General features: G+C 38.2%; 2 protein-coding genes across 5 annotated transcripts in view; both read right to left on the bottom strand.

The window, feature by feature from the left end:
* Nucleotides 1–24,037, bottom strand: part of PHAX (phosphorylated adaptor for RNA export) — a 294,590-nt gene that overhangs the window by 194,821 nt on the left and 75,732 nt on the right. The window lies entirely within an intron of this gene.
* The window catches only part of MEGF10 (multiple EGF like domains 10), a 186,336-nt gene that overhangs the window by 155,807 nt on the left and 6,492 nt on the right, over nucleotides 1–24,037 (bottom strand). For all 4 annotated transcript variants that reach the window (XR_011339398.1, XM_069880317.1, XM_069880316.1 and 1 more), the window contains exons 3-7: nucleotides 23,430–23,530; nucleotides 15,728–15,820; nucleotides 4,687–4,933; nucleotides 3,974–4,094; nucleotides 1,994–2,130 (exon numbers count right to left, since the gene is read on the bottom strand). Coding sequence is in view for 3 of the 4 variants with exons in the window: in XM_069880317.1 (XP_069736418.1) it covers nucleotides 1,994–2,130; nucleotides 3,974–4,094; nucleotides 4,687–4,933; nucleotides 15,728–15,820; nucleotides 23,430–23,530 (699 nt within the window). In the remaining variant the exon portion in view is untranslated. The remainder of the gene's footprint in view (nucleotides 1–1,993; nucleotides 2,131–3,973; nucleotides 4,095–4,686; nucleotides 4,934–15,727; nucleotides 15,821–23,429; nucleotides 23,531–24,037) is intronic.

The raw sequence follows: 24,037 nt of genomic DNA, 5'->3' as shown, positions 1-24,037 counted from the left end.
CAGTTTGGGTACCTGTAAATTTTACGAAGTTGAAGACTGTGCAAAACTATTACTTGATAACACAGCACATTATTAATGCTCTTATCAGCTTATAAACATCTAATTTCCCTAGTCCTGTGAAAGAATTTGATTGGTGATTTTTCATACATACTTGGCATGTTTTTGTATAACTGGTAGTTTATTACAGGAGAACTTCAAAGGTGTGATACAAGGTACCACAAAATGTGACTTAGCATGACTGAGGTGAAGTGGGTATATACGTTCCTTTCATGCTTCTGCAGTATTTGCCTCAACCTGATACTATTATTCTGAAATTTCAAGGTATTGGTAACTCTGCCCTAACTGAAGCCAGCAATAAAACCTCCTTTTCTTCAGAGATGTAGAAGAATAATAGACCTAAAAATCCTGTTTAAATGTTCCCTAATGAAGACATACAGATAAAGTAGAGAATTAATTTTCTCCAAATAGCAATCAGGAATCCCAACCAAATTAGATTTAACCTTGCTTTTTTTTTTTTTTTTTTTGTAATTGCATCCTCATCAGCTTTTGAAAGACAATTTTCCACTTTGTGGTGAAGACAGGTATCAATCAAAAAGTATTATGCAAGGTAGTTTAAAAGTAGTTTAAACTAGATTAACCTATTAACTTGTATTAACTGAGAGCAACTAGAAGCTGCAACATTTTAGGAGTCCTTCTTTCTTGCTGCACGACAGCAAGAAAGTTCCAGGAGTCACTATCACATCAAAATAGACAAATACCGGTGAAATTACACACAGAACTGGAGGATAGTTCAGAGTTTCTAAAAATGGTCCTTTTTGCTGCTGGTATGTGCATACTAGCCTAGTCAATGCCTGCAGACTTCTTACAACACTCTCCTCCCTTGCCAGTCCACTGACACGAAACAAGAACCAGGTCTACAACCTTGCCTCTGACCCATTCCTGCCCTTGGAGAATTTTTAAAAGTAAAAGAATTGCAAATATAGCCTGTTTTGCAGGAAAAGAAGGAACTCAGACTTACAAAAGTGATCAAAATGTTGCAGCCTGTAAGGCATTTCAGATTAAAGTTGGATTTAAATTCCAAGACAAAAAATGTAATTCCTTTTAGAAACACCAGTGTAGTACAGTGTGTAGACTCACATATGGATATTCCCCGTTTCCCTGTTGACTTATCTGTTTCTCTTTAAATGCATCTACCACCTTCTGTACCATGTCTTCCCAGATGCAAATTTAATTTTGGCATCCAAATGACCATGGACTAATTGTTTCCCTTTGTCATAAGTTCATGAGTTTTTCTTCCCCTTATGTCTGGCACGGATATCCTCATATCCTGTGAACACTGTGTGGGAAGTGCATATGGTTACAGTACCTACTACTGTTGGCAGAGATCCCCTGGACTGACCGAGTGATTAAGCTGCTGCTGACTTCAGCAAATAAGTTGCATGCTGTTTAAAACATATGCAGGAAAATATTTATTTCACCTGTTTTCACTGCCTTAATAAAATGATGTCTTGCTATATTTCCAACCTTCCAAAAAGAATTTCTAATGATCAAGTCAGAAAATAAAGAAGTTTCACTTCGTCATATGAACAAATTACTTTAGGAGACAACTATACAGCTTGCTCAATTTGAAGAGGAACCAGATAAGCCTCCCTTGCTACTATGACTACCAAACACCTGCATAAAACCAAGTACTTCCCTCCCTTCACCATACCCCACTGAGAATCACTCAGGTGAAGACCCACAAGATACTGACACAGCATGAACCAAAGCAGGAAAATCCTTAAACCAAGCAGTTCCTCACAGAAGCTTAATCACATAGGCCCTTTTAAATTGCGACCCTCCTCAGCTAAGTGACATACATGGCAAACAGCTCATAACACTCTTTAACATATCACAGATATTTCCATTATGCTTTATATCAGCGTCTTAACTTCCCATGTCATAGCTGGCCTCTTGCATGTTCAGCAGTCTGGCAAAAATAAGTTTTCCTTACCGTTCCCCTGTGTAACCTGGGCTGCAATGGCATTGACCTATCGCTGCGTCACAAGTCCCTCCGTTGTGGCACTGGCACTCCTGAGAACAGTTTTTCCCATAACGACCCTCAGGACAAGGCTGACCACAGACCATGCCCTGTGTATGCAAAAGAAAAAAAAAAATCTTAATAGTATATTTGGGATTATGGCTTGAATGAACAAGGAAGAAAAGTCTGAAATGAAGGAAGATCAAGGAGATCTCATGTCACTCATCTAGTGCTGATCACGGAAATGCCAGATTCTTGTCCAGCTTTAAACATGGGGCATGTTTCTGCACTGGAGGAATAATCTTCTAGGATTTCCATTCTGGAAGCCAAAGACAGTGAAAAACACTATCTCTAAGCAACAGTGAAAACACTTAGACATTTAAGACTGATTGATGTCAAGCAGTATATACCAAGACATCCAGAAATGCCCTCCAGTTAGCAGTGGTGTAGAAATCATTAATTGCTGTAATGCCCCAATTATACTACTTAAGGATAAGATGCTTTTTTTCTGATGAAAGGAAAAGCTGTTTGCAATTTGATTGAAAGCAGCATATCTCAAATGCTTAGATAGGAAGTTTGCTTCCCTTCAACAGGTTTTGAATTTCTGCTATTTACATCCTTGGAACTAATTACACCTGTGTAGACAGGGGAGCATCACATCTTAAGAAGCCATTTAAACAACAAACATATAAGAGGCATTTCATCAGACAAAAGACATGCAGGCCCTTCAGCTAACACAAGATACCACAGAATTTATACTTGGCTATTTTAAACATTCCTTACATAAAAAAAAGCAAAACCAGGTTACACTGACAAAACTGCACTTCACAGAACTGGAACATCTAAACTAATGAAGAGTTATACTTAAATAATTAGTTGGAATGGAAAATCACTAGAAGTGCTAAGCAGTAATTTATTAGCTAAGACACACACTAGCATAAAATTTACATCACTGCTTCATATGTTATCTCCTTTTTCATTAGCTGTATTTAGGCAGATAAAGGGAGTCAAGAATTTATGCAAAAACATTTGTATTCTATGAACTATAATTTTCTTCTTCTCACCTGAAGTGGAATAAAAAGTAAAAATGTTCATAATCCAAGTAAGTGGTGTTATTCAAACACACAAACCTAGAAAATAATTTACAGCTGTGTTCTTTAGTTGGTGAAAAGATGACCTCTGCCACAGGTTATCTCAATATAACATCCCAATTATCACGAGGTAATTAAAAATATAGTAAGTGTGGAGTTTCACTCTAAATGGAGATCTAAATAGAAAACATTACTAACAAATACAAGAGAGAGATATTATCTGTAAATGTATTTAAACGAAGTATTTAGGCTTTAGTCACCTTTCAGGGTTTTGACCACCTTCTAAGCGCATTATTTGCCAACTCAGAGGTGGCAGCTTGGTGGCAGGGAATGCCACTTGCAGCTCCGAGGTCAATTCCTCTTTCCCTGTCCACTGACAAAAGGGCAGAAAGTCTAAAGGTAATGTCAACATTTTGATATCCCATTTGCATCACCAACATTTGACACAGTATCTAATGCTTTAGGGTTTTTGTCATGGATACTGTATGTCTGAAAACAGGCACAAACACCACTGCTAAAATATATAATGGTGTCACCTCCCTATAATATCAGATTATATCTAGAAATGAATGACTTCCAGACAAGATATAAAGCATGTTGCCTTTTCACAGCATGATTCATGTCTTTTGCTTCCCAGAATCTGACACAGTTAAAAAGGCAGTGGAGAACTACAGGATTTTCAGTAACAGATGGTTTTGCAAGTATTTTATGCGTCCCTCATGCTAAAATACATTCCTCATTACTCCTGGCTACAAGCAGACTGCATTTGCTATCCTCATTTGCTACCCTTTTCTTACTCTCCCTGAAATCTACAAATATGGGAGTTTTATGGGGTTGTGTTGGTTTCAGGAAGTGTTTTTACCATCCATCCTGGCGGGCAGGCACACTCTCCGGTGACATGGTGACAGATGCCTCCATTCTGGCACGGACACCTCTCCTCACATTGTGGCCCATGCTTCCCAGGGGGACAAAGGTCCTCGCAGCTGGAGAGGTGGTGGTGTACAAGAGAGACAACTGTTACTTCAGCACACGCTCTAGTCTCCAGCATCCTTTTTATTTTTAATGCTATGAATGACTTTTCTGGACAAAAGTATGAAACAAAGAGCAGTCCAACATAAAGCAACACATGCTGAATATCGTATAGCATCCATGCAACAAATCTAAGGAAACACACCTGATAATCTAGCAATTATTTATTCTTAAAGGTATTTCTTTCTACACTAATTGGTGCTCATTCACTGTTACTGACAAAGACAAATAATTTTATATTTCAACGAGATTTTCCAAATTTGCAACCAAAACATTTCCATGGTGGTCATGAAGAAGCTCCTGTGCTACTTCTTGTGGCTTTTACTTAGCAGTCCAGATCAAGACAGCTTTCTTTCAGTTCATATCCGAATGAGCACTGCAACATGGTTTGCCCAGCTGTTTCTCAGCTGCCAGCACTGCTCCTCTGTGTTGCACAGCAGCCAGATCAACAGCATAGTGTTAAAAGCTAATTTAAACTTAATTTCTCTTGTTAGCACTATTTAAAATTTGTATTTCTATCCCATAAATAATATAGCCCCTGCATACAAGGCACCAGTGTATCCAGGAGGACATCTACACTCTCCAGTCACGTGGTCGCAGGTGGCTCCATTTTGACACTGGCATTTTTGATGGCAATCGTTTCCGTATGTCCCTTGATCGCAGCGTTCCTCACAGCGCCAACCTTTGAAACCCAACGCACAGTGGCAGGCTCCAGTAATGGGGTTGCACAAGGCTCCATTTTTGCACTGGCAGCGGCTGCTGCAGTGAGGTCCCCAGTGGTCACTGTCACATGCTGAAGGAGTAGAAGGAAAAATTTACAGCACTCTTACAATAGCTCATGTTGTAGCACTGAAGATACTATGAGTCAATTGTGAAAAAACCAAAAAAAATCAAAGTTCTAAAAGTTCTAAATGTACCTATTTATCCTTGGTCCTCAAGGATCCTGGCAGTCAGGCAGAACTTAATTTCTGCACACCAATCATAAAAGCAAACACTTTAAAACATAAAACTGTGAAATAAATGTAAGTTCAAGACACTTCATTGTCAAAACTTTTCATTATGACTCTCCATCACCAAATAAGAGTTACAGTTGCAGTGATTTTCCATCTATATAGAGAAGTTTTGCTAACTTAAAAAAGCAAAAAAACCCTGTAACCTAAACCCATAAACAACTGTCTGAATTCTACAAGGAAGTTGCAGAGCTTACTCAATATAAGATTACGATATTTTTCAAATGCAGAATTTTCTACATTTTTCAGTAATTGCAAATAGTTCCTTTTTCAATCTTGCAATTTAATGATAGAGCAAAAGAAAACACAGGAAGTGTTTCACAAAGCAAGAGAAATTATTGATTCTATGGTTAAATGTCATCTGAATGTTACAAATTTGATTATCAGATGTGTTTTCACAATCATTCAAATGCATCTTTTTTTTGTCTGCCTGAATGTGGTCCATTAAAGCCCTACAAGCAAACCTGTCAGAGATTATTTCAGCATCAAAAGAAAAACCTTAATGTTAAGGAAGAAAATAAGGGAGTTCTGTAGAAAGCCAAAAGATTAAGGTCACCTGGAGTTTAACAGGAATGTGCTAATCATATGGTTAAATGACCTGATTTTATTTTTACATTCTGTTCATTACAGCAATACAACAGGAAAGCTTCAATTGCAGAGACTGGAAGCCTGGGCTCTCGTCTTAAAGAGTGACAACCATTGTTCTCCCCGTCTTTTCCCGGGGCAAAAAACCCAGGCAGAGAACAGGCAGGCTTTCCTAGACTAATGCAAAGCAATTCAAGAATCCTCCTCAGGGTAGGAATTATTCAGCTACACGAGCCGTTCGCTCAAGCTATACAAATAAAAAGGGATTAGAGTCTTTCAAAGAATTTTTTTTTCCAGGAAAGGTCACTAGAACATGAATCCATAATGGAGATATTGAGAGCATCTACACACAGTAAAATACAGAGCAACAGAAAGCATTATGTATATTATGAACAACCAGCAATACTGTCAAACTCACAGAACTGTCCATCTTATTATTGGCCTCTCTCTTCGAAGATGTGTGCATTTCGTTCTAGGCTATACAAACCTCATTGCTCTCTACAGCACAGCCTCTCATTAGTTGTCTGTCCCCATGACAACTTACGTTCATTCAGAACTGCTATATGTTTATTTTCAACATGTCTGCATGGAATAGAAAGTGTAAACTCACGCTTAACTAGTCCTCAAACTGTTGCCAGGAAATTAACTGGTTTGAGACATATAGAGATCTATCTATGGGTGGTGAGATGTCTGAGACAACCACATGTTGTGTCATGATGGAGCAGACATCCCTGCACGTTTTTTCAGTTAACATGTAAGTCTGGATTCAGAGAACAGTCTTCTTCCTGTTCCCATACAAAATAGGGAATTTCAATTTCAGTCATTCCTCATGGAATATTAACAGTGAAAAAATACATATCAAAAAATATTTTAAAACCCTTTGGGCATTTCTGATAAAGAGAAGAATTCAGACTGATGGCTAGATCACAACTGTTTCAGTGCAGAGGCCAGGTAAGGATTAATGTGGCCTGAACGCACTCTAGATATAAAAGTCATGACAGGCAACAGAGGCCTTATTTCTAGTTGTCCAGTACAAGCTTGAGTTCTTTCATCACTAGCTGGAAATGGAATATTTGATGCAGTGAAACAACATTCATGCAGCTGCTTCAAGACTCAGCGTAATGAGTTTCGAAGCCACACAGACAAGAAATATCTACTACCACACCTCTGCTATTCCATCCAACATCCAAGCATCAAGACTGCTCTCCTAGAAACTGCTTCACTTGTGAAGCAGTGGAGGCCTTGTAGTCCCTCTGTACTTTTTACAATCTCATCCCTAGTCTGCCTCCCTGGGATGTGCCCTGCTGTCTCCTGCAGATTTACTCTTGTCCAGGTTGAAGGTGCTGTGTTTGTGAACCTTGGACCTTTCTCTACTATTTACTTTAAAAGTACGTACTCCACAGCATATAACAGTTTATTAGTTTCCTGGTGTGATCTTTTAATCATATTTGCAGGATACCATTTAAATAAAAAACACTGGATTTCCAGTCTCACAACCATTCTCCTGGCAACAGCCAGGTGAATAACAAATATTGACTATGCAATTTATCACTACAGCACAATGGTGACACATTCCACCTAAGACAACGGTGGCCTCACCACAGTACAACTGCATGATAGTCCTTTATGCAAGGTCTGTCACCAGCCTCGCATCTATCTGTATGCTATGGGCAGAATTTTGAATGACAGGAATATATAAAATATTTTACCTCTGTGTCCCCTGACTGAGAATCAATAATGCTCTCTATAGGAAATTAAAGTGATTTGTCAAAAACTGATGCTCAATTTACTATTAAAAAAGAAGAAAGCAGAGGGTAGAAATGTTTCCTGCATGAGTTTGGTTTATTTTTTAATAAGTTTTGGAGGTTAAATTTACCAACTATTACATCAGACTATCTGCTGCTTCCCAATATTCAGACACCAAGAACGCTGGGCTGGAAATCACACAGCTGCTAAACTGGTGGAATGGGATAGTCATTGGGTTAATGACTATCGTCAGGTTACAGACTGTCAGCTGGAGTCTAATCAGAATATCTGCTCTGACTGTCCTGACAGCACCAAGGTCGCAGGCACATGCGCGTATGCAAACACTACACGGACGCACATGTAAAAGTTGAAAGTCATCTGTCTCAGCACAGGGCATGTGTGAAAGGCAAGAAAAGTATAAAGACAAACACCCCATATTCAGAATGGTTTTGGCACAAGGATGATGCATCTCAGCCCCAATTACACCTGGAAACAGGCTGAATCCTGCAGAAAAGCAAAACCCAGTTAGTAAACCAGGGTTAATTTTCTGCATTGATCATGTAGAACTGGCCTAACATTACTGTGTTTTACACAGAGCACCTGCCTTACAAAAGTAGTTTTCCTTCTTCTTTCACATATGTTACGTTAACCTTCAGGTTTTTCTGTTTTAATCAGAAGAACCAGCTATTTGTACTGCTCCCTAACAGCTCTGGTAGCAGACTCACAGGATCCTTTCTGCCTTCACCTGATGCTGTACAGGGTGGGGTGGGGGTGAGGGGGGAATAAAAATAAATGTTTAAGAACACCATGGTATTAATGCCACATCTAATTGTCATTTTTGTTTTTATACGTTCTGTTCATCCGGGAATATACTGTCACTGCAGTACATGCTGTGCACATTACACAGTGCTACAAATGTGGGTCAGAGAACTCTGAAGGCTACTCGGTGAAAGCAAAACTTTGCCTTTGGGAATAAGGGCACTACATTGTATAAACCCTCATCTAAAATGAACAAATAAGACAATACAGGTTTACTATCATAATGAAATGCTCACTGAAACTGAGTGCTGAACAATGATTTTAGGAACAGCTAAAGGATTCAGTGGTGAAAAAATTACCTGAAAAAGCCTAACTATGGTTTTAAACCAAGTTGGTCACATACTTGTAAGGATTTTTTCTGCCTTTTTTTTTTCATTGATTTCATTAAAAGGCAACAAAAAGGAAAAGAGCAAATGAATATGAGTTTATTCCTGACAAACCCACCTTGATCACCGACAATTCTACATCTCTAAAGAATGGCCTATAATGAGAACAAAGTGAGGCAATCAAGTCAAAGAACATTTCAGAAGAAAAATCTCCATAGAAAATCTAACTTGTAACTATCTTTTATGAATGCTACAGTTTCCTTTACACTATGATATTCAAGCCAGACAATGGTTATTGCAATGCTTTTTAAAAGATCTTTCTTCTCTTTTTGTCTTTCTTTTTTGCTAACAGGGAGGTGAAAGTGAACAATGACAGCAAAACTAAGATTTACTTTTCTTGTTACCATTTCTTGTATCTGTCCTATATGTAGTAGAGATTTTATTCTGGCTTACACATCTTTCTGCAACACACACTGCTGTGTGTTTCTAGAAATACGTACTATTGTCTTTGAAACAGAGGAGATTTTTACCACAGCATTAGCCTAATATATTTTTATGGTCTTTTGAAACATCTGAAAACAAAATTCCCTACCACTGAGAGCAGAAATAGAGTGAACGCTCCCTCACTTGGAGTGCAATACTGTGAAATAAAAATTTAAAATAAGCAAACAGTTTTATTTAATAAAAACATGAGCTTATTCTCCATAATTTTATATGCTCTGTTCTAGTGACTTCAGGATGTTATGAAAATATATGCAAATGCATACCAGAAAATAAATATTTTTCCTCTAGACAATACTTGTAACAATTATAAAATGTCAATGCCTTTTAGTAATTTTTTTTCTTACCTACATCCCAGACACAGAAATGCTTAGTAGTGTTTTTTCTCAGAATGCACGTTCTAATAAATCTGGATTTTCTTTGAGTCTTTTGTTTTCTGATTTCATTTGTTATACTGTAGCCTTTTTACCCTGAGGCATATTTTCCATTCTTACTTTTTTGCTTTGTGTATAGCAAGGACTGTATTCAAAACGCTAAGATTTAATTTAATTTAGAGATTTATTTTTTTTTACTTCATAAAAGCCTTTTGACCCATGAAGTGGAAGAACAATGAAAACGTGTTTTTAAGATCCTATAAAGGACTGGGGCTATATGCCTTTCACATGTCATAACCAGAAGGGTCTTTAGAGTGCTTTAGACATCATAACACCAGGTTGGATAATTGTGAACACACGGAGACGGCTCTTAGTGTTCATTTTATCCTTCTACCGAGACAAAATGTGTTAGAAATAATCACTATTACAGGAAAAGTTACAAAATTATAAGAGTCTGATTGTACTGTATAAAATGGACTGTTGTCCATGGCTGTGATTTTGCACAAATCTCCTTGCAGGACCATAAATTAGCCTTTTTCTTCTTTGCAATGACTTGACACTCATCTTAATTTTTAAATTAGCAACAAATGTTATGCTTCACATCTTTGAAAATCTGCTAAGTGAGTCACTGGCAACACACAAGTCCACCAATATACAAGGCAGTCTGAAATTAAGCCAATACTAAAAATATTTCTGCACTGTTACTAGAAAAAAAAAAGTTACACAGATATTATTCAAGAAATCAACTAACATAAATACCAGAAATATACTGAGTTTAAAAAATGGTGAAAATCAGAAATTATTCACTGATCCAGAAAATATATACAAACCAATAAAACTATCACCATTTACTGTAACGCCTTTCTTCAGTAAATCTCAACATTAATTAAATTTAATAACTCAGTTTTGTACAAAACACATTTTTGTTTCTTCTTTTGCTTAAAGATTGGTACTGTAATTTAGCGAAATGTTGACTCTTGTCAATATAATCTATTAACTTCCCTAGAACTTCAAAACTAAAATGCTTTATAGGACAGAAATCACAGTAGGCATAAGAATAATGTAATTTCAAATATGTTGTTATATTGAACTCTAAAAAAACACAGCTGTTATGCAGCCCTGGGAATTTTGATAGTACCTACTATAATGACGCTATAGTGACTCTGTCAACAATGAAGGTGATGGCAGCTTCCATTAATACCTGTTTTCCCTAGTAGCACATGACCTAATTTGCTGGTGGGTTAGTTTCTCAGCCCAAAGATATTCAGTCTTGTTAGAGAGGAAAACAAAAGAGTTCAACTGGCTAAACAAAGGAGAAATCAATTAGGGGAATTACAGAAGTAATAATTACAGAATTAAGTGTGCGAATGGCATTGGGAAGACACACATAATAAGAAAAAGTTAAATTTAAGATTGTTTATGACTTCCTGTCACTTTTGCTAACAGGATGCACGTGGCCATTTGGGAGCCAGAGCAGGGGGTAGATCTGCATTACTTGAATGAGCTATTTCTCTGCATTTTCCATAAAAGCAAATAGCTCTCTGTTGGGATACTGTGCAGTTTCATTTGTGTGCTTAGCAGTTTCTCAGTCCTGTGAATCCAGCCATTCTGCTGCAAGCATGTGGTTAAAACCAGAGCCTATTTCTACAGCCTGTTGAATGTCTTGGAAAACTTAAGGATGACCTCGCTCTCTGAGCATATCTTGCAAACTCGATTAGAATGTTTTTGACAAACAAAAAGAAAAGCAAAGACTTGATTAAAGAAACTCAAATCAAGATTAAAAAGCTGTGCCATTAGTGTGTACAAGATGGGCACCTGCAATAACAGGTCTGTTTCACTCAACGTGCAACAGTGTCTGTGGACAACAGTCACACATCTACCCTCTGGGTTAATGGAAATTATAAGCTCCACTGAGAAGCTGGCAGTGCCTGCAACTCACGTGAGCGTCCCACACAAGCTATGCCAGGGGATCCAGTTTCTGCCATATTTTACATCTGCTGAGTCCACTGAAGAAAACAGTGAGATTTGAATGGTATCTGTGAACTTTACAGACACCCCTCATAGTAAGGGAAATCTGACAGGAGCAGAGCTACTGTACCTTAAATTTTGTTTCCCTAGCAAGAGCATTTAAAGGTAAGAAGATGTTTCTCTGAGGTGCCAGCTTTAAATGCTCACCACAACATATTAAGGAAGAAGCCAGTTCTCTTCTCATGCTTTATAAAACCCTTGAGCCAAATTACACTTTAATGCCACTTGTTCTACATCCATGCCCTCAGACTATAGTCCCAAGAGAACTCTTTTTAACTACCAACAGAATCAAACTGCAAATTAAAATCCAGTAAATCATATAAATCTCAGATTACCTAAATACAATAAAAACAGGAAATGCCTTTTCACATTTCCACAAACAACCCTACCATACTTGTCAGAAACCTATGTCATTCCCTTTTTGTTTTACTACTCTGGCCTGCTGGGGGATCACAAAGGCTATAACCTTTGCAGATGAGTCAGTGTAATATTGATTTTGGCCCTTTGCCTCTGCTCCAGCTTATTCAGAAAATGTCCTATTGATTTTGAAGCAATTATTTGAGGACTACTAGGCACAAGAATAAAAACAAAGTGAATGTCCTGATTGCTTAGTGGGGCTCCGTGTTAGGCTGCATGTTTATCTACCTTGCATGCACATTCAAAACTGATAAGCAGGTCCATGTATCATGTATTATAGCAAATACGGTTGCAAGTTTATGAGCAGAAAACAGGCAAACGCCATAATCTACAAATGTAAAACACGGTTTGCTACTCACATCCAGACAGCCAACTACCACTACAAGTAGCAACTTTTACAGAAGACTGCTTTATACACAACCTGAAGTAAAACCCACTTTTAAAATGTACCAATCCAATGTGACATGCAAGTTAAAATTTTGTTATAAATAATAATCTAGTTTGGGAGGAGAAGCTTGGGCTACTTTGATTTTCAATAAAACCAATTTTTTTCCATTTTTAATACACATGCATATCTATTTTTACCACTGTGTCCTTTTTTCTTTCCTAAATTTTATCCTTGTCCTCAGCCCAGAAGCAATCAACTTATACTCCTGAAGTTCACTTCTTTAAAGTGCTGCTTACAGCATGCTGGTTGTGCTGATTCATTCACTCCAAGGAACAGGTTCAAGATGTCTCTTGCCCACTGATTTGTCTTTGACCTGAATACTGTGTTCAGTCAATAATTCCTCATTAGCACAACTTATTTTACACGACTGGCACCTCTCTCACTAGAATGTAAGTGGTCTGCAAAAAAGTGATAACTTAATCCAAATAGTATTTCTTTTTGGATATAAGTTTGCCCACTATCTCGCACTTTTGGGAATATTCTCTCCCTTTCAGTCACAGTATTTCATCTGGTCATCAGTAACCATTACACCCCTGAGTGTCTGCATTGAAGAAATACTGGCCTGCCTTCTAGTTATTGCTCCTTCTCCATTATTCAGTTAAGTAGTCACATAGTTAAAATCTTTATATGTTAGACATCATTACAGCATGGCAATTTACATTTATTTTTCTTGAATAACTGACATAACCACATCAGCAAAATGATGATTAAAAAACTCTAGTCTCTTTATTTTACTTCATTGTACCCTCTGTTACTAAAACTAATCAAGTCGAGGATCATGCAGAAAATACAGTTAAAGGCAAAATATGAAAATCTCCGACACAGGGCAAGCAACAAAAAAATTCAGTGCCAGAAAGCCAAAACTCTACCACTACTATCTTTCCAAACTATCATCTACTGTTCAATTCTATTTGATCTGCACTGTAGCTCTCAGACACACAGATAACGAAGTCACACAGAGGCAGCAACAGACAGCTGTACTCAAACTCAGAAGGACAGCCTGGTGAAAGCAACATTTTTCTCAAGTTTGTCCATATGGAATGGGATAAATTCCAAAACTCATGTCCCGTAGCACATGTAGAAAAATATTCTCTTCCTCAGCCTACCCCACTTTTCCTAGGACTACACTAATGATCTGAAACAAATTTTGGCAGTTACATTTAGCTTTCATATCATGCAGAAGCCTTTAGAAGATCAACAACCTCTCATGAGATCACACTGCTCAAAGGTATATGAATAAAAGCTCCTTCATCTTGGGCCTGTTGTGCTCACACACCAGAAAGTATTTTTGCTATTGAGACGGCTTTGACAAGCAATCAAAGGCCATCAAATGCAGAAGAAGCAGAGGAAAAAATCTGCACATGTATTCAAAACTGATAGGTAAAGGGAATGGACTCTAGAAAATACTATGAGAGGAAGTATTACTTCCAAAGAATGACTTAGAGGTTTCTGTTTCACCTAAACTGCCCTTTCGCTGAGTACTGAACTTGTAAATCTCAATAAATAACAGTATTTCCCCACTGTAATTTGTCTAGTGATACATGTTTCTCCTGCATCTTTGATTAGTTACAGAAGAGCTGGATACATAAGCTTTCAGAAAGATAGATAACATTTTTTTGACATTTCTTTTGGCTAACACCCTAGACTTAATCTAGCACACCAGATTGTGACCTGTATTACACTAAAATTGCATTGCTAACCCTTTCAGTTTTATGCTTTATGGGAAACTTCTTTAAAGCTGCTCATGAAAAGAATCATATGTAAATATATACGAAGACTATAAAGCAGATGTAATAACTTCTAAGTGGTTCTTTCTCATGTAATTTATTATTAATAACTTTTGTTCACTCTCTTTCACTCTAATTTCAATTGCCTGAACAACAGATCAGTTCCAGACACAGAGTCCCTATAGCACCTTGTTTAGAAAAAAAGAACATTTCCCTACTTTTGTCAAGTAGAAAAAAATGAGGGTAAAAATAAAACCATATTATTTTTGTCCTAATGATGATCTAGGTTTTTCACAGTGGTTATTTTTATAGGAATCCCAAACCAAGCAAAGTAGGAGCATAATATCTTTGCAAGGCATAATTCTCTGGCTTATGAATTAGAATTTTATATGGTCTGTTAAATTTAAATTATAAAAATATATTTTAATTGTTGACTAGAATATGTCCACCACTTTCAAATGGACAGACATTAGCGGTGACCTGCTTTGAAGGTGATTGTAATGAAGTACGTGATTGTAATTTTAGCCTAAACATTACATTTCTGAACATCTTGGAAAGCAGAACAGAATGACGGAACAAATAACAAATTATAATGAATAAAAAGCCCCAATAATTACTCTGAGAAACTCTATTTCAGTCAAACGGAAGAAAACCAATTAATGATCTGCACAGACTATTACCTTTGACACAGGAAGGGACAATGCACCAACATTCCTGTCCTGCCACTGAGAGACTTCTGCCCTCTGTCCAGACCTTATTGCTTTATTGCAGCTTGCAGTGCCTGGTTTTACAGGCAAAGAGTCTAGAAAACTGCAGTGACTGAAAAGGTCGTGACCTAATATTATTCTTCTAATTCATTTTGGCTTTGACATTCTGCTATGTTCTTACATAAAACCTGTGTTGGCCTTGATGTTCATAATTTCTTTATTAAGCGTGACCACCTGCTTGCTGGGTTGCATGTGACTGCACCCTCATGCCAAGCAGGAAAGGTGCCAACCTGTCCCTGTCTCCTGCCACATGTTCCCTCCATAGTCCTCTCTTGCTCTCCTCATCTCCTGCATGCGATCTCACGACAAGGAGGAAGGAGAAGAAAGTTGAAAAAACTTGACTAGTAAATGTGACAAAAATGCAATGAAACTGAGCAGATGAGGAACAACTAGCAATGCAAGACAGGAACACGGGAGGAGGGTGGGACGTGGAAGGACAAGTTAGTGGAAGAGCAAAAGAGAAGGATAGCATTGTGAGGAAGGCTTTGCTTATAGCTTTTAGACATGACCTGGCAATGTCATTCCTTACACACTGGGAAAATAAAATAATCAGAGATTTTCTTATAGTTCAATACTACCTACTTTACTTCAGATACTGAGTTCTACATTATACAGCATGATATCCAGCACAAAATAGCTCATCACATTTAGTCATATAAGGTAACATTATTTGCAAGTAAATGAAAAAAAATCAAGTCATGTAGAGTAACCTGATAAATCAGAACTACCCCCTGACTAGTGAGCAGGAGTCCAAGCATGGGATCGATGATAATCAGCCAAAACCAGAGGACAACACTGTGGAAGGAGCACGAGACAGGCAGAAGCAGGTGAAAACTCACCACTAGAGCAGTTGGGTCCTCCCCAGCCAGGCTCACACTGACAGGTGTTTGGAGCAATACAACGACCATGGACACATTTGTCAGCACAATGAGCTATCAGAGAAGGAGATAAAAAAAGAATTAAAGAAAAACTACTAGCACTAGGAAAAATATTCTAAACTTATTCCTAATCTAGATCTTTCATTTCTACGTATCTCTTAAAGGCAAAATAAACATTAATATATTAATGTCTGATAGCGTATTTTGAAAATACATTTTCTTACTTCACTCTCTTCTATTTCTCCTAAGTTTTAAGGCTCCAGCTAAAACCATATTGATGCCACTCAAACATTTACACACTTAATGAGGAGAAAAAATTGTCCACATTTAATTAAAAAAGTATCATAGTGTAATGTAGGTTGCAAACCTATCTGAACAAGATCCTGGGCAAGAGGCTGTAGGTCAATGTGCCTGAGAAAGGAAGCTGGACATCATGGCTTCCACATATCCCTTCCAGCCTCAACCATCCTGTGATTCTGAAGCAAACCTTCACACCAAGAAAAAGAGAGCAGCTTCTGCATGCATAAAAACATGGGTTCTCTTGGAACAGCATGGATAAAATACAATTTGCAACACATCAGGATTTTAATATTGATTTTTCCCAATGGTTGCACAGCTCAAATGAAGAAAAACAAAACAGTGGTGATTATTAAAGTGAGGCATGAGAAATATACCACTTGAATCACTGCAGCCTTTATTGCAAGTGCTAAGCAGAGCTGCTTGAAATTCGCAAGCATACATTCCTCCAGTTAAGGGTTACATCCAAACAGAGCTTTTACTTGAAACTTTTTTTTGGCAGAAAAAAAAGACATAGACTAGAAGAGTGAAGAATTGCCCACTGTAGGAGAGGAGCAGGTGCAAGACCATCTAAGGAACCTGAGGGTGCACATGTCCATGGCACTAGTTCCTGAAGGAACTAGTGGATGAAGTTGCTAAGCCACTATCCATCATATCTGAGAAATTACAGGAGTTTGATGAGCTTCCCACTGAATGGAAAAGGGGAAATATTTGTAAAAAATGGGGGGGAAAAAAAAAAAAAGGAAGACCTGGGGAACTACAGGCCAGCCACTCTTGCCTCTGTGCCCAGCAAGATCATGGAGCAGATCCTCCTGGAAACTCTGCTAGGCACATGGAAAATAAGGAGGTGGTCGGTGACAGCCAACATGGCTTCACTAAGGGAAAATTGTGCTTGACAAATTGGTGGCCTTCATCACTGGGGCTACAGTGTTGGTGAATAAGAGAAAAGTAATTGATAGAATCTACCTGGACTTGTGTAATACAATACAGTCCCACATGATGTTCTTGTCTCTAAACTGTAGAGACATGAATTTGATGGATGGACTGCTCGGTGGATATGGAATTGGCTGGGTGGGTACAGTCAGAGAGTTGTGGGCAATAGCTCAATGTCCAAGAGGAGAAAAGTGACAGGTGTCATTCCTCTGGAGTCAGTATTGTGACTAGTTGTATTTAACATTTTTGTTGGAGACATGGACAGTGGGATTGAGTGCACCCTCTATGACACCAAGCTGTGTGGTGCTGTCGACATGCTGGAGGGAAGGGATGTCACCCAGAGGGACTTCAACTGGCTTGAGAAGTGGGTCTGTGCAAACCTCATGAATTTCAGCAAGTTCCTGTACCTCAGATAGGGCAATCTCAAGCACAAATACAGACTGGGCAAAGAATGGGTTGAGAGCAGCCCTGAACAGAAGGACTTGGGCGTGCTGGTAGATGAGAAGCTCAGCATGAGCCAGCAATGTGTGCTTGCAGCCCAGAAAGCCAACCATATTCTGAGCTACACCAAAAGAAGTGTCACCAGCAGGTCATGGGAGGTGATTCTCCCCCTCTACTCTCAGCTAGAGTACAGTGTTCAGTTCTGGAGTCCTCAGCACAGGAAGGACATAGATCTATTAGAGCCAGTCCAGAGGACTGGAGCACCTCGTGGACAACGACAGTCTGAGAGAGTTTGGGCTTGTTCAGCCTAGAGAAGAGAAGGCTCTGGGGAGTCCTAATAGCGGCCTTCCAGTACTTACGTAAGAGGTCTACAGGAAAGATGGGAGGGGCTGTTTATCAGGGAGTGTGGGGATAGGATAAGGGGGAACAGTTTTAATCTGAAAAGGGGGAGATTTAGATTAGACATTAGACAGAAAGTTTTTATTGTGAGAATGGTGAGGCAATTTGTGGATGCCTCATCCCTGGAGTTGGTCAAAGCCAGGTTGGATGAGGCTTTGAGCAACCTGATCTAGTGCAAGATGTCCCTGCCTATGTCAGGGGTTGAAATTAGATTATCTTTATGCTCTCTTCCAACCCAAATAATTCTATGATTCTATAACATAATTATCATATGAAAAGCAACTCCAGCTTACTCTTGCATGCATCCTATTTCCCCTTCTCTTGTGTCTTATTGCTTCTTTCAAAATATTTTCTAAAACCTTGCTTAGTACAACTTAGACATCTGTTTCAGTGGATCAAAACCCTTTTGTTTCCTTAAGAAACAAAAAGTGTTTTTGCTCTTTATGATTATAGAGTATCAGCCAGCTTGAAGTATCTACAAAATGTCTGCTGCCATGTGTGCCATTTCCTGTGGCATCCCTTTCCGCACCATGGAAAGGAGCTGCCTCATTCCCTGGACACAAGTCCGCCAAGCTCCTTGAGCTCTATTCCCACCTCAGTCGCAGGCACTGATACTTCTGTAACCAGATAAAGGAACATGTCTTGCTGAGAAAGCTCAGCAAGGGAAATTTATGTGTAAAGACATGTGTAACCCTCCCAGGCCATTGACACCATTAGTACAGCAAACTGAAAGCAATGTAAGGCAATGCCAACATGCCTGCAGACATGCCTTAGCACCACAGCTTCAAGAGGGGAGCTCATATCAGGAGGATTAAGTCAGTCTGGCAGGACGCATAGAACATATAATACATTTCTAGGTCAAGCTGCCACTTTCAAAAAATGATTGCATGTCTCACGCTGCTATCAATGAAGAGAGGGAGACAGTCCTCCAGATCAAGAGAATATTGCAATTTAAATGCCTACTCATGTGCTGATGGGCTGCAGAATATCCTCTGTGATACAAACACAGATTGCTCCTCCATTGCTATACCTAGTTAAAATATTATAGCTGAGTGGAGTAACTCCCATGCCTCATGAGACTCCAATTTCTGAACTAGAGTATATATGAAAAGTGGAACATGATAGAGTTGAAATTTCTGAATGGCATTTTATGAATCTGTTCTCTGTGACTAAGAAAGTGACAGGAAGTTATTTCATAAGTCAAAACAGATAACATTTAGACAGCTATGCATTGCATTATCAGATGTTAAAAGAGGATGCTGAAGAATTTCCAGTGATATTATTTGAATACAGATATTTTTATCTTTAATGAAACATTATGCATGGATTCTAGAATCTGTTAGTTTTTCATTTTGAAAAGCCAGACATAAGTCAATTAACATAAACAAAGCTTGAAATATTTTGCCTTTAATGATAATTTGCATGTAAATAAATGGCCAGGAGAATCAATGATGATTCTGGAATTAAACTTCCACTTTTTAAACATGTAATTAATATCATCAAAATAGTAGATACCTGAAATCATACCTGATTCCAAAAGATTTCATACCTGAAATATATTAAATAAAATTCCTATCAATTTGATAAGAGAATTTATATTAGGAAGACTGGAGTAAAAGCTGAACTGGGCTTGTTTTTAGATTGTAAATAGATTTCCACATTATTTCTTTCAGATAAATGATTTCAAATAAAAGAAGTCTCACAACATGCCTGACTGTGTTTTATGTTTAGTATTGCTTCTAATACCACTCTATCCTGATTTGGATACCTAGTTTTTGAAAAGAGCAAATTGAAAAAATACATCCGTTACAAAATCAACAGATAAAAAAAACCCAAACCAACCTCAAAGCAAACTCAAATCAAAAAACCCAACCCAAACCCCAAACCCTCTTTACCTCTTAAAGTTCTCAAGATTTTGTGAATTAAATCTAAATACACAAACCATTTTAGACTAGAAAGAGAAAAGAAACCACTTCTATATTCCACAAGGTTCAACTTCTTCAAAATTAATAAAATAAGGTTCCTAAGCACTAATCGTACATAATAAAATTCACCTATCTCTTAAACTACATTATAAATGTGGGTTTTTTTTCCAATAAAGTATCACTTCCATACTGTACGCTACAACACACCCTTTGGCTGATATTTTTTACCTACACTCGATGACTAGTTGCTATTAAAGTAATACTCAGTTATTCAGTAAGATAGATGGTTTAAGAGCAAAAATAATGATGACTGTTGCTTACCAGTAGTGATGTAAATGCAGCAATATTTCAACAATACAGAAACAATGGAAAGACAGGTACTTGAGTAGCTTAACAGATTTTTTTAAAAACTTTTGATAGTAGTAGTAGGGTTGTCTTTTCCATAAAATCTTTTAACAGGCACACTATAAGCAGATATGTGCTGCCTTCTTATCAGTATCATCAGTCTGAACAAGAGGATGCTAAAATTTTGTACCAGCTTAGACAGTTTACAGCACAACAGTTATGTTGAATTTAGAGAAAAACAAACAAATGAAAAAATTCCATATGAGTGATAAAAAAGGCCCATTTCCATATCTTCTGTATATATATTCTCCATGTATATATACATATATTTTACATATATATATGGAAATGCTGTGTGCATTGTGGAGCAGTAACAATGTAAAAACACTTAAAATGGCTTTGATTGTCTGCTATCTTTGCATATAAAAAGGGGGGAGGTGCATGTGTGTTTTTTTCAATGTGGTTGCCATTTTCTTGAAGAAAAAGATTTTGTTTCAGCTTTCTGACAGTGATCTTTCTGCTGCGACAACACAGGAGGATAGTCCTCCCCATATCACTGTCACTTACAATGGGATTTCAGCTGACAGCATCACTTGATTTGTGAGTTAAACTGGATGACACAGTATTATCACAGTGCACACAGGTGTTATCTACTCTAGTATGTACAAGTTCACTATGAAGCAAACTGGCTGAAACAATGGAAAGCCAGAAATATTTACTGCCTTCTATTAATTAAGGAGCTCCTCCTTTCCCCTGAATCCTTAGCTCCAACTGAAGATCACGAGAAGTGAAGGTCTCTCAATGCCTTCCAGGGTCAACCATCACAGAATCAAATAAATGCATAGTTAACTCTACTAAACAATCTTTATTTTTACCTAATTTGAAGTCTGAGGCATTCCAAAATTGCTTCAAAAGTCAGAGCAGATACATCCTGAATATCAGCATTTGGCAACATTTTATGTAACAGTAAAAAAATCAGTACATCCAATGTGATCTGAATTTATTAGGATCTGAGTATTACTATGATAATATAGAATGAATTTACTAAGCATACTATAACTATGTAAAAGCTGGAGTCACATAAGAGACTCATCATCAAAATTCTCATGTGACCAAACTGTTACATACTTCAAAAGTAACCTAATAAAACAATTAAATATGATCATTTATATATGCTCTATAATAACCAAATGTAGTTAGAAATGAACTCTTGTAAGTCTAACATATACACATTAAACACAAAAAGGTTAAAAAAATTGCCAATCTGCTCTCAGATAGATCCATTTTTAAAAAAAGTTGTTTTTTAAAAATATCATTTTGACCTTGCTTTTTCCTGTGCAGAAAATACTTTAAATCAAATATGTTACTGCTATGTTTTCAAATTCTATACTTTGTACCATAAAACAAAAATATAAAGGAGGATAACATGGTGTCTTATGACATTCACACGGTACAGTCTTCCAGGGACAGAAGGCGATTCTGTTGGTCGCTTCCAGTATGCACCTCACAACAAGCAGAAAGGCACAAATTAAGACACTATTCTGCATTTGTACTGAAGATGTAAATCTAACATATGTACAGAAGTTTTCAGACTCTCGTTTATCAGTGAAAGCCAAAGACTTATTCACCACACTGCTGTGACCTAAACTGGGCTACTAAATCCACTGGCAATGACAAATCTCTTGTCATCCATTATTTCACAGAATATTTTCCTGGTAAAGCTTCTCCATACCTTCAGAGCTATGCTCCACCACTGTTATTATAGCCATAAAATAGACAATAAAGCAGTGAACATATCCACATTTTTCTCATCCGCAGCTGAGAAAAGTACACCTGTTAAGGAGTGTGCTTTAGGGAGTCAGGTTGAAAATGTGCTGTTACAGATACAGCCTTTCACACATGCCTCAGCCCAGGTCCTGCTCTGGGATGGTGGGAACATGCCGGCAGGGTCCCCACACAGACCATCCGAGTCAGGGTTTGACTCAGGGACATGATGCAGATGATCACACAAGAGGAGCCAAAGCAGCTGCCAAAACAGCTCACACACTGCAGCTTTCCCAATAAGCTGGGCTTTTCTCTTTTTTCTCTTGGCAAGGCTTGCCATTCGTTTGCCTGTTCAGAAACTGGGCAGCAAGCCTAGGGGTAGCCCCCACAATCCAGAGGCTCCAGGCCCTCTCTAGTCTGCTTTTACAGGGCCACTGCCTCTTACAGAGTGCAGAAAAAATACAAACTCAGTCCATTTGACCTAGTTCATTAGGGTTCTGCACGTTTTTTAAATCTCATTGCTAGAAGAGCTGAAGCAAAGCCGAAGAAAAGACACAGCTGTTTTTCACGATAATACATGCCCTTTCTGTCTCCTAAAATTAATATAAGCATACACACAGGTCAACATCACAAATGACATTACAGATAAAAGATTGCCCCTGAAGGGTCCAGTCTTTCAGAAGAGGAAAACATGAAGAGATTTGGTTCCCTGAGTTCTGGAAAATTTACTGTTGCAGTCAATGCTGCACATGTACATACACAGGGACAAATGATTTTAAATACTATTGAATTAAATTAATTTGTAGCCCTAGACATTTTCCAGTCTCCAAGGCCATGGTATCCTTCACAAATGCTCACCTGTCACCAGTGCACTGCTTTCAGTCCTGCTGAGACCCAACTGACTGTGTGACTTTGAACAATGCTGTGTTGAACGTTAACAATACACTTTGAGGACTTTGGATTAACATCTCTATGTTCCCTCTGTCTTTATGCTATGGTCTTGAATGCACACCATTTTACGCATCAGACCTGTCTAGGTATGCACGTGGCCAAAAAATAGAGAAAAACAGGCCTGAGCCAGGGCCACCAACAGGCTCTGGACACAGCTCTTCTCTCTTTAGAAGATGCGGAGACAAGGGCATGTGCCACATGAAAAGGCAGTGCTGTGACCTTCAAACAGTCTTTACAGATCTTTGTATCTGCAAGAAAGGTTAAGCTTGGGGATCAACCAGGGCCCATTCTACAGGCAAAAAACATCCACCTCCCATCTGGTTTTGGATCTCATTTTTATTTACTGTGTTGGAAAATGCACTGACACTTGTGCTTTGAATTTTCCATATGACCATTAGTTTAGAACCACACCAAAGCTGGTTGTTTAGACATCTGAGATCCAATTATCCTGTCATTTGCACAACAGCAACTGACTTCAACATGAGCATGTGCACCACTGATGAATAACTGAGGTTATGTAACTCAGATTCCACAAGTTGCCTATCGAAAGGGAGTCAAAGGCCATGATAAATGTATGGAATTTCAGAGCAAAAAGAAGCTAAACTTACGGACACACATTTCCCTGCTTTCATAAAATCCAGGGCAGCACTGGGATTTACGTCTGTACATTGTTTTTTCACCATGTCTGTAAGCAGTACGATAACTGATCCTAAAGAAAAGAATGAATGGTTGTTACATACAATTCATGGTTCAGAAACAATATATATTCTTACAAGTATTAAAAACCATACTAATGCCATGAAGAGGAAAGAAAAAAAATTCAAAGAGACCTTGATTTATCTGTGGCTGAGTTCAGGTGATCCCTAACAAGCCTTACATGGGTGGCCAAAGAGCAGGAAGAATGGATTTTGGCTCCTTAACTAATACGCAAACCAGAGCACCACTGCTTTTGCCATTAGCTTCTCCTATGAAGGCTAAAGGCTGGCAATACAAATCAGCTTGCTGGATCATCACAGCTATTAGTTTCCAAAGGAAAATCTTCTGGGGACCATCCTCCCAAGGATGAGTCGGCTTTCTAGGCGAAGAGATCTTGTAAGAGAAGAAGTTCTCTTTATGGCAAAAGACAGGAGCGTTCGTGGAGAGTTTGGATCTCCTGCACAGCCGGCAGGGCTGTATGCCTCTCACCAGGGGGGCAGCTGTCTTTTGTCAAACGCAT

The sequence above is a fragment of the Phaenicophaeus curvirostris genome, chromosome Z (genome assembly GCF_032191515.1).
Source record: "Phaenicophaeus curvirostris isolate KB17595 chromosome Z, BPBGC_Pcur_1.0, whole genome shotgun sequence".
Taxonomy (NCBI): Eukaryota; Metazoa; Chordata; class Aves; order Cuculiformes; family Cuculidae; genus Phaenicophaeus; species Phaenicophaeus curvirostris.
The sequence above is the reverse complement of the archived record's forward strand: the minus strand, read 5'-3'. Positions and strand labels throughout refer to the sequence as shown.